At 41.1% G+C, this 10,688-nt stretch overlaps 1 protein-coding gene across 1 annotated transcript; it reads left to right on the top strand.

The window, feature by feature from the left end:
• The first annotated feature begins 2,021 nt into the window (after positions 1 to 2,021).
• On the top strand, positions 2,022 to 10,676 carry sap30l (sap30-like). Its single transcript, XM_054626200.1, has 4 exons — positions 2,022 to 2,434; positions 4,937 to 5,059; positions 5,456 to 5,554; positions 8,264 to 10,676. The coding sequence occupies exons 1-4, from the start codon at positions 2,249 to 2,251 to the stop codon at positions 8,393 to 8,395; spliced, it is 540 nt and encodes a 179-aa protein (XP_054482175.1). The 5' UTR covers positions 2,022 to 2,248; the 3' UTR covers positions 8,396 to 10,676.
• The last annotated feature ends 12 nt before the right edge of the window (positions 10,677 to 10,688 follow it).

Below are 10,688 nucleotides of genomic sequence, written 5' to 3'. Positions count from 1 at the left end.
TAAAAAAAACACAACACAATGTTATAGGTCAAACTGCCCAACAGTATAGAAAGACATATTATCTCCCCTACCAGCTACAACATTACAATGTTTCATGATTTGATGAAATATAAATAATAATCCGATAATGTTATGTATTGTATAACAATATGACATTGAAAGAGTCCCTTCTGCTGCATAATGAGCAATTTTACTTTTCATAGTACATTTCATTGCTTATACCTATGTACTTTTACTTGAGTGCTCAAGTTAATTCTGATGCTATTGCTATTGTTTTACTTTGGTAAAGGCTCTGAAACTCTTCCTCCAATTACAATTAGGGGCTCTCAAGTGGTTTTACACATACATGTCCTCAATACTCCTCATGGAAAGTACTTTTCAGCATGTGTAAACAGTTGTATAAGTTCTATAAAGTATAACACAGTAACCCTGATGTTGTCGTGGTTATCTTAAATTAGGCTGGAGACTTAAAATATATTTGACAGAAGATGTGCATGTTAAACTGGGGGTGTGAAGTTTGAAAGCTGAGGGCATTTACCAGTCAGCGGGCGTTTAATGAGCGACTATATTTAAGTACATTATAGGAACTGTGTGTTTCTTGCAAGGCTCCTAACTTCATGGAAGTGCAATTCTAAATCATAGGAATGCTCCTTTAAATCACAGCTACCTTTAATAGAACCAGTGGAGTGTAACTTAGTGCATTTACTCAAGTACTATGGCCTGCTTAAGTACTAATTTAAAGTAATTGAGTATTTCCATTTCAAGCCACTTTGTACTTCTACTCCACAACATCTTAGAGGTAAATGTTGTACTTTAAACTCCACTTTGACAGCTTAAGCTACCTTTTTTAATTAGTTTTTCATTGCCTTGTCTTCTAGTGAAAACCCTGTATCTCCAGAAGTGCTGATTTTGAATGATTCTGATGAACTGAAGGATTAAGTGTTCCTTTATGTTTGTTTGTTTTTTTATGTAACAAATGTATAAATATAACTTTGTTCACATGCACCAACTGCTATTTCAGGATATACGTACAATTAGGGGTTCTCAACTGGTTTAAACATAAAAGATAAGATAAGATAAGATAAGATAATCCTTTATTAGTCCCGCAGCGGGGAAATTTGCAGGATTACAGCAGCATAGAGTAAAGTGCACACAAGAGACATAGTAAAAGAAAGACAAGATAAAAATAAAATGAAACAAAAACAAGTATTATAAATAAGCAATAAGAAACAGTAGAAAAACAACAATAACTGAAATATTATATTTACAGACAGAAAAACTATTATAACTATTATTGCACAGTGTATTGTATTGCACAGGTTGAAATATTTGACAGAAAACATGCATTTTAAACTGTGGATGTGAAGTTTGAAAGAAGTCCAGTCAGCGGGCGTTTAATGAGCGACTATATTTAAGTATATTATAGGAACTGTGTGTTTCTTGCAAGGCTCCTAACTTCATGGAAGTCCAATTCTAAAATCATAGGAATGCTCCTTTAAAAATCACAGCTACAATACTGAGCACACTGACAGTATTTATACACTATTCAGCAGCATGTGAAGGAATTCCAGTGCCAGCCTTCCTCATTTGTGGATATTTGTCTCCCCCGTGTGGTTGAATGTGGAATTACACGCACATAGAGTCCTGATAAACAACAACACAAACCAGTTTATTTAAGTTACAAACGAGCATTTAAAGTTATAAATAACAACACAAATGAGTTTATCACGCAAAAATTCACACATTTAAAAAAAAACTGCGTCCATTGTGGTTTTTAAAGCCCCCTTATTTGAACCGACGGGTGACGTCACCACCTCCTAACAAAAACATGACGCTTACAGGAAGCAGCGCTGAAAAAAACACGGACGTTCCGCGCAGCCAATGGAACGCCAGACACCTCCCGCTAAGCCCCGCCTTCTCTCCAAAACCGACCAATCACCGCTCGGGATTGGCCCACTTCCGCCACGGTGTGTGTGTGTGTGTGTGCCCCCTCCTCTCCCCTCCCCTCACCCATTGTACGAGCCTGATCCGACAGACATGCCGCGATTGTCGCGTTAAATCTCTTGTTTTCTGCCCTTTAAAGCCGTCGTTTCTCCCCCAGATTTCCACGCAACTGTGCTGGGATAGATAAACATCTTTGACGTTTTTTACCACAAAAAAAACGTCAAATTTTGCAGTTTTTTGCACGTTTTTCCAGCTTTTTTGCAGGTTTTTTCAGCTTTTTTGCAGGTTTTTTTTAGTGCGTAAAATGAACGGGTTCAGCACCGAGGAGGACAGCCACGACGGCCCGCCGGCGCCTCCTTTTTACGGGCAGAGCTGCTGTCTGATCGAGGACGGGGAGCGCTGCGGACGTTCCGCCGGGAACGCCTCCTTCAGCAAGAGGATCCAGAAGAGCATCTCCCAGAAGAAGCTCAAACTAGACATCGACAAGAGCGTGAGTGAGATCATCATGTTATTGTGCTTTTGTTTTATGACAGTGGTGTGTCCTCAAACACGTCCGCCAACAACAACCACCCCCCCCCTTCCTCCTTCCTCCTCTGCGTAAAATGGCTGTGGACAGGGAAAGCAACACGGACGCATTTAGATGTGACACACGCTCTGTCTATGTGCTTCTAGTTGTTTTTGTGTTTTGTGTTTTGCAGGCTTTTCTGTCACATGTTGTGTGTGGGGTTTTTTGTGTGGTTTTTTCACAGCAGACTGTGTGTGTCAACAAATGTTCTTTTTGGCAGGAAACAATGGGGAAACTTGTTTAAAGCAAATTGGGAAAGACAACCAAGGCTGGGTCATCGCAACATTACATTACATTACATTACAGTGACACGCTTTGTCCATGTGCTTCTAGTTTACAATGTGTTTTGTATATTACATATCATGTTCACACACTGATGACAGGCTACCATGCAAGGTGCTTTTTTAATCAGACTGTATCAAACCACAAATTGTTCTTTTTGGCACAACCACCCCTGAGTTGTGTTTGTGTTTTGCAGGCTTTTCTGTCACATGTTGTGTGTGGGGTTTTTTTTGTGGTTTTTTTCACAGCAGACTGTGTGTGTCAACAAATGTTCTTTTTGGCAGGAACACAATGACAAACTTGTTTAAAGCAAATTGTTTAAAGACATCAACAAGGCTGGGTCACATTACATTACATTACAGTCATTTAGACTGTAGCGACTTACAATCAGTAGTCCATTGAAAGCCTTTCCCTTGACCCTTTATCCTTGTTTGGATGCTGATTAAGAAGGGGTGGACAGGACAGGAGAAGCATTACATTACATTACATTCATTTAGCAATCAGTAGTATATTACATATCATTCACCCATTCACACACTGATGACAGGCTACCATGCAAGGTGGAAGGTGCAAGGTGCTTCGGGAGCAACTTGGGGTTAAGTGTCTTGCCCAAGGACACATCGACTGGGCATCGAACCACCGACCCTCTGATTGGAGAACTACCTTGCTCTCCACTACGCCACAGCCACCCCTAGTTGTGTTTGTGTTTTGCATGCTTTTCTATCACGTGTTTTTTTGTTTTTTTCACAGCAGACTGTGTGTGTCAACAAATGTTCTTTTTGGCAGGAACACAATGAGGGAAACTTGTTTAAAGCAAATTGGGAAAGACTCATAACCAAGGCTGGGTCATCATCAACATTACATTACATTACACAGTCATTTAGCAGACGCTTTTATCCAAAGCGACTTACAATCAGTAGTATATTACATATCATTCACCCATTCACACACTGATGACAGGCTACCATGCAAGGTGCCACCATCAGACTCTAACTAACATTCATGCAACATCCAGTCCACACCGATGGCAAGCCTTCATTACATTACATTACATTACATTACAGTCATTTAGCAGACGCTTTTATCCAAAGCGACTTACAGGAAGTGTATTCAACATAGGTATTCAAGAGAACTACTAGTCACCAGAAGTCATAAGTGCATCTCCTTTCTTAAACAAGCATCTAAAAGCATAAACCAGAGCAAAAGTACAGTGCAGAGGCAAATTACTACGAAAACAATAATTGCAACAGACTAATACGAATATAATAAGTGCTACAAACTACTACGAATAGGATAAGTGCAGTAAGTGCTACGAGGAGGGAGCAACTTGGGGTTAAGTGTCTTGCCCAAGGACACATCGACTGCCGAAGCCGGGTAATGAACCACCGACCCTCTGATTGGAGAACTACCTTGCTCTCCACTACGCCACAGCCGCCTGGCAGCTGTCCAAAGGCCCAACACCCTCCAGAGGCCTCCAAGTCCTGAGCTTCTCTGTGTGGTCATTTGAGCTAAAGCAAAAGCTGTTTGGGAATATGATCCACCACCAAACTGATGATCAGTCTGCTGGTTGATGTCTCATTTTGTCAGTTTCTTAGAGCCCAAAGTGACTTCCAAGTCCTTGGACAAATCCACACACCACAACAGAAACATTGAATCAATGCTCATTAACAGGGGGGGGCGCCTCAGCTGAAAATGTTGCATTTTCAGCTGAGGCGGCACATAACACATCAGAGCAACCTTCTGTTGTTCAGCTATTGACTTTACCCCCAAACGTGTAGGTAGGGCTGGACGATCGAATCCAGAATGTGTCCGTAGCGTCAATTACCAAATCCGGTGGAGGACAGAGGTCTTGTGTTCGTCTTTGATTAGAGACTTCCTGTTTTAAGCCACAGATTTGCCGGTTTTGTATTTGTTAATCCTGGCAAAGATTTTGCACTTCTGCTTGTGAAGAGACAACTTGAAACACTGCTGTGTTTGAATTTCAGTTTCGTTTTGTTAAAAGGAAAGAACATGTGAATGATCTAAAGTCTTTATATATTCTAGAGGTATTTATTTAGTATTGTCTTGGTATAGGGGCTTAAACAAATGAAAGAGGTTTTGTTGGTGGCAGACTACTCATTTTAATACTCATCAATGTCGTCATAGGTGAGACATCTCTATATCTGCGACTTCCATAAGAACTTCATCCAGAGCGTCCGCAACAAGAGGAAGAGGAAGACCAGTGACGACGGAGGGGAGTCCCCGGATCATGACGTGGAAGTGCCTGAGGTAATGTGGACGGAAATGTTACTCACAACACCCATCAGCTGAAGTTCAGTAGAGCGAGAACACAACGACACAGCCTAGGAAACCTTACAAACACACGAGTCATGGCAGATTGTTTTGTGCTTGCTTAACCACCATTACTCTTTTCAAGACATTTTATTTTCATCCAGCACTCAGTTGGGCTTTTTTGTGTTTTATTGCCGCAATGACCCAGTTTCTCCATGAAGACCATTAAAGTTTCATCTCCTTTAAAAGCAGAAAAAGAGCCAGAAGCCTCTGGGAGTTTTAATGAAATCATCGGGGGGGAAAAAAGTGTCCCAAGATGAAGGCGGCATGAAACATTATCATATTTCATAATTCGCTGACTTCTCTGCCTCCCCGTCTCTGTTGTGTTTTCAGGTCGACCTTTTCCAGCTGCAGGTGAACACGTTGAGACGCTACAAGCGACACTACAAGCTGCAGACCAGACCCGGACTCAACAAGGCCCAGCTGGCAGAGGTAACAGCACAACAAGAACTGAGTGGATGTGGAGAAGTTGTCGGACCTATTTGTCAAACACAAACCTCCGTGTGCTACAACTTGTTTGTCTGTATTGATGTTGATTAGAGATGCACCGATCGGTCGGCTGCCGATCAAACCGGACATTTGCAGCTAATCCGCCATGACCTTTTTTTGCTGGTCACATTTACACACATGTGCCACACAGTAGTTTAACACCGGAGGCAGCAGCACACGCACATACACGTCATCAGTGTGGACGTTCTGAAGTGTGAATGGAAAAAGACAAAGCTTGTAATTTGTCCAAAGTCCAAAACAACTTAATCAGACGCGTAGCACAGGACTCCCGAGGAAAAGTTCTTCTTAAAAAGGCGGACAGCTGGTTTTAAACATTTTTTTGACAGTTTACGCTGACGTCAGGTTGGGAGGATTTATTTTTTCTGTGATGGTGGTGAACAAAGCTAGTCTGGAGCCTTTCTGTCAATCAGTTCATAGAAGGAAAATCATAATCAGCAGGTGCCGATTGGTCTTAGTCAACTAAGTTCTCGTTAGTCGTTCTTTATGCTTTTTTTTCAAGAATATCTGGCAAACTTAAATTCATTTTAAAATGGTTCCGTTGCACAATGTTTTGTGGAGAAAATCTGTTTTACTGATCTGTCGATTAAATCAACTAATCGATTAGTCAACAAAATTGTATGAATGTTAGTCCAATAATACTTTCTTTGGTCCAGGACGGCCCTAATAGACACTTTTCTTGGCACAAAAAAATGCTTCTTGTCAGCATCAGTTTTTAAAATAAAATAAATTTCACAACTTTAAGTAGTATCCAGGTAGTAAGCTCCTCTTTTTAAGGGTCATTTGGAGTAATCCGGCTCACGTAGCTCGTGTTGTGAAGCACTGAAGGCCATTGAGCCGCCATCGTTAGGCGCCACGGCCTCTTTATTCTGGAGCCCGCGGCTCCATGTTACTCATTCACTGTGACATACGTGGTGTTGCGGGTCCTATCCCGCAGTAATTGGTCACGGGGCGATTGTTAGACCACTTTGCCAAATGGACAGGTGGACTTGGTGCAGCTGGCTCGGCCCTCCTCTTTACAAGAACTTCCTGTGTGTAGCGCTCTCGGGTCGGCCGGCGGCGGGGGAGGCGGGGTCGGATGTGAGTCGACCGCGGCGCTAACAGTGGGAATGAATGAATGAATGAAGCGGGGCTCGGTGGGCTGTAAGTTGAATGTTTCCCCAGGCTTTTACTCGGGTTCAGGCCCTCCTATTACAGAGCCTCCCCACGTCATTAATAAAGCAGCAGTCAACAGCCCACAACCAGTAACAGCTGTTCCCAGTTCAGAGGAACCAGTGGCTGCAGAGAGAGAGCTTGTTTGTTTTCTTCTCTTTGAGGCTGCTTTATGAATCCAAACAACCAGAAGTTAGTTTTCATTAAATGTTTCCCTCTGGAGCATATTCATTAGCGTCTTAAAATATTTTAGCAGTTCTCAGTTGTGCATCATTTTGGTTAGCAGTTGTTTAAAAAAGTGGTCAAAGTGAAACAAAATCCAGCAAATTATATTAAAAAAAATGGTTTTGAGGTTGCAGTAAACTGGTATTATGAATGGGACGTTCCCTCAGTGGTATAAACGTGTGATAACTGGCCGGGAGATGAGATAGAGGGATACTTTCAATGCGTTTACAGGAAGATTCATAGTTTTCAGCAATACTCAACAGAGGAAATGCAACTTGGTCACATAAAATGTATTAAAATATGCTGATACCGGTAACCTTAAAGTGATAGCTAACCCTGATACTCAGCATGTGAACGGAAGCAACGCCAACATCGATACATTCATTTCATCAGACGCCACAATGTCTAGTTTAGCCGTGCTTTTATACACTTCGGTGGCCTCTTCGTCACATTGAACTGCAAACTCTGTCCTTGACTTCACCACAACACAGACTGTACGGGTTGTTGCTGCTGAGGCAGGAGGTCAGTCACACGTCAAATGAAATCATAGAACACTCGCAGTGAACGGCTGCGAGCAAAACCATGCAAATTATCTTTTCATGATCTGGGTACAAAAAGGATCGCATGCACGTATAGTGTGACTGGAGACTTTTCGATACTAGTTGTTACTGGATTGTTTTCACTTAAAACCTTTTGTAAAGCTATTGAGCACTGATACCCAAATAGTTAGGCTTTATCATACACAGCGATTGTAGCTATACATCCAAAAAAAGTGAATGCTCTGTCATTCGTAAATATCCCAGGAAAGCAAATAAATTGAAGTCTTTTTTTTCCAGCAAACGGAAATGCGAAGTCAACGTTGATTTCTTTGTCACGTAACTTCCGTACTTCAGTAAAGTCACTTCCGAAAGTTATTTCAACCCAAACCACAACCAGAATCCAAACTCCAACTAAGTAGTTTTGTTTCCAAAACCTCAAATTGTTTCCTGTGAAGTTGATTTTGAAACAAGCGGAAGTTGACCCCTGTTGCTGGACTTGAAAACGCACCAAAAAATGGAGGAATACCTTTTTGTAAGATATCGTGAAAAAAATGTACGTGGCTACATTGAAGTTCTTAATGTTATGCATCTGTGCTCTAATGTACTGCTTTGAGAAACCGTCGTAAAGGCATGAACCTAAAGACCACACAATTAAAGAGAATAAATTCTACCTAGATGAACATTTTAACCTCTTTTCTTCCTCCTCCTCCTCCTGCAGACCGTGAGTCGTCACTTCAGGAACATCCCGGTGAACGAGAAGGAGACGCTGACCTACTTTATCTACATGGTGAAGAGCAGCAAGAGCCGCTTGGACCAGAAAGGCGACGGCGGCGGCAAACCGCTGGACTGAACTCCACAGCAGCTTAAAAACGGAAAATCCAGAATAATCCACATCTTTCCTTCCTGGACACCACTAGCAGTAGCAACAACGACCCAAAACCAGCTCCTCCTGCAGCCCTGCCGCCGTCCCACTCCTCTGTAAGACCAGAACACAAACTCTTGTTGTCCTTAGAGGACATTTACCGCAAACGGAGGAGAATTCAAGTCGGGATGAGTTCTCTTTTTTTGCTCATTTTGCCCTCCTCGCATGTTGTCACAATGATCATTTCCTCCTCCTCTCCTCTGCTGAAAACCAGGTCTCTAAAGACTGTTGAGGACCAGGACTCACTCCGCAGGGTTTCACGTCGCCATGCTGTAATGTAAACTGTCAATATGTACAAAAAGAACAGCGTGGATCTAACGTATAGTTGGTTAAAAGCAATGTGCGATATAGCGGCCTTAAGAGTGAAAAGATCGGTAATTTGGAGTTTGTTTTTTGTTGTTTTTTGTCGACACGTTCACAGAGAGGAGTGCTTGTGCCAAACAGGAAAAACTTGGAATTGAATGATGAAGAGTGAGATTTAGTTTTTGTTGTTGTGAATGAATGAGTTGTTGGAAAAGGGGCGCTGCCTTCGCTGACATTACGTTCAGCACAATCAGGACCCCAGGTCAGTTTTAAAGTGGCACAGAGTTCACATGGAAAAAAAACAAAAAACGTTTCATTCTCAATAATGTTTAAAACGAATGAAATGCGAGCTGATCTCAGTCCTGATATTTAATCTTTAAATCGCCCCTTTTCCTTACTGGACGTGTTGCGTTCAAAGACCGATGGTGAATGATGTAGCATTCAGCTATGACCCACTCTTCTCCTTCTTTGCCAGCTGTTTAATATATGTTTAAACTTTAAACACACACACACATACTCGTTCATTTTCTCTCTGCACTGCAACATTTTGTCGCTAAACTCATTTATTTCTTTGTAAGCCAGTTTTTCTGCCCTCCACTTTAGTTCAGCCTTAAGTTGTTTAAAGATGTGTCTGTGTGAAAATATGATTTAGATTTTCTCCTGAAGGGGAACTTATGTGTGTGAGTGTGTGAGAGAGAGAGAGAAAGAGAGAGCGATTGGGGTGTGAGAGTAATTATTAGCATCATTTTAATATTTAAGAGCTGTGTTTATAGAGGACAACGTCTCCAGTCTTGATTTAATTCTCTTCATACCTGGATGTGTTTCAAGACGCTGTAAAGCTGAAAAGGAAGTCGATGTTTTTTTTTCTTTATCTTTTGGGTAATTCAAATTTAAACAGTCACGGATGCCTTTCTTCCACACCAGCCTGCAAAAAGTCACAATGTCATCACGAGGAAGTTGGCTGATGAGTTCTTTAAAAAAAAAAGTGCTTTCAATTTTTATGCCCTTTTGAAATAATCCAGTCGTAAAGGAGTTCGTGACCATCTTGACTTCTTCCATGTTAACATTGCAGCACGGGTGACTGTGATTATTGTCTTAACGATTAAGTATCCAAGTAAAGGATTGAATTAGTTTGTGAAATGAATGAGAAAAACAGCACTGAAGAATGTCTTTATTTGTTGGATTGGGTCTTTATGTTTCAATGATTTTAAGCCACGATGGAAAAGTAGCCTTTTGTTCACAAGAAACATTTGAGATTAAGAAACCAACACCGCTGATATCCTGAACATTTATTTAAATTCTTTACACACTGCTGGAACCTCCAGGAAATGGTCATGTTACAACTCTTTAACTCCAATTCCCTTCTTTTCTTTTCTTTTCATTGTGGTGCCTGCATTAAGTTCTGGTTTTCTCTCGGCATCCTCTGTCACACATCGTATTTAAGTTTGTCCACCAATCAGAGTCGTCTACTTTAAACAGGGTTTACTTCATTTTTTTTTCTTTCAAGTGTCTGTTATATTTTCAGTTTTGCTTTCTAGGTTTATTAGTGTCATGTAGATAACACCCAACTTTATTAACTCATAGGCCACGCCACATTAACGTAATTGTTGTATTAGAAGAAGAAAAAACATATTTAAATATGGCTGCTTATTGCTCCTGATGATGATATTAATAATAAATGTATTGTACAGACAGAAGCAACAGTCTCGTCTCTGTTCTTTCACAGATTGCTCAATTTGTCACATATGGTTTTCAGCTGTTTTTTTACACTTTATATATAAACACATACACAGATGCCATGAAAATAATCTCTGAAATTAAGGATAAAAAAAACAAGAAAATGTCAAAGGAAAATGTTTCCAGGTTGGATGTTGTTTCATCATGCTGTGTAGTTTCAGGAACAGCCATCGGCCACTAG

Source organism: Anoplopoma fimbria, chromosome 24 (assembly GCF_027596085.1).
Source record: "Anoplopoma fimbria isolate UVic2021 breed Golden Eagle Sablefish chromosome 24, Afim_UVic_2022, whole genome shotgun sequence".
NCBI classification, from domain to species: domain Eukaryota; kingdom Metazoa; phylum Chordata; class Actinopteri; order Perciformes; family Anoplopomatidae; genus Anoplopoma; species Anoplopoma fimbria.
This window is presented reverse-complemented; position numbering and strand designations above follow the sequence as displayed.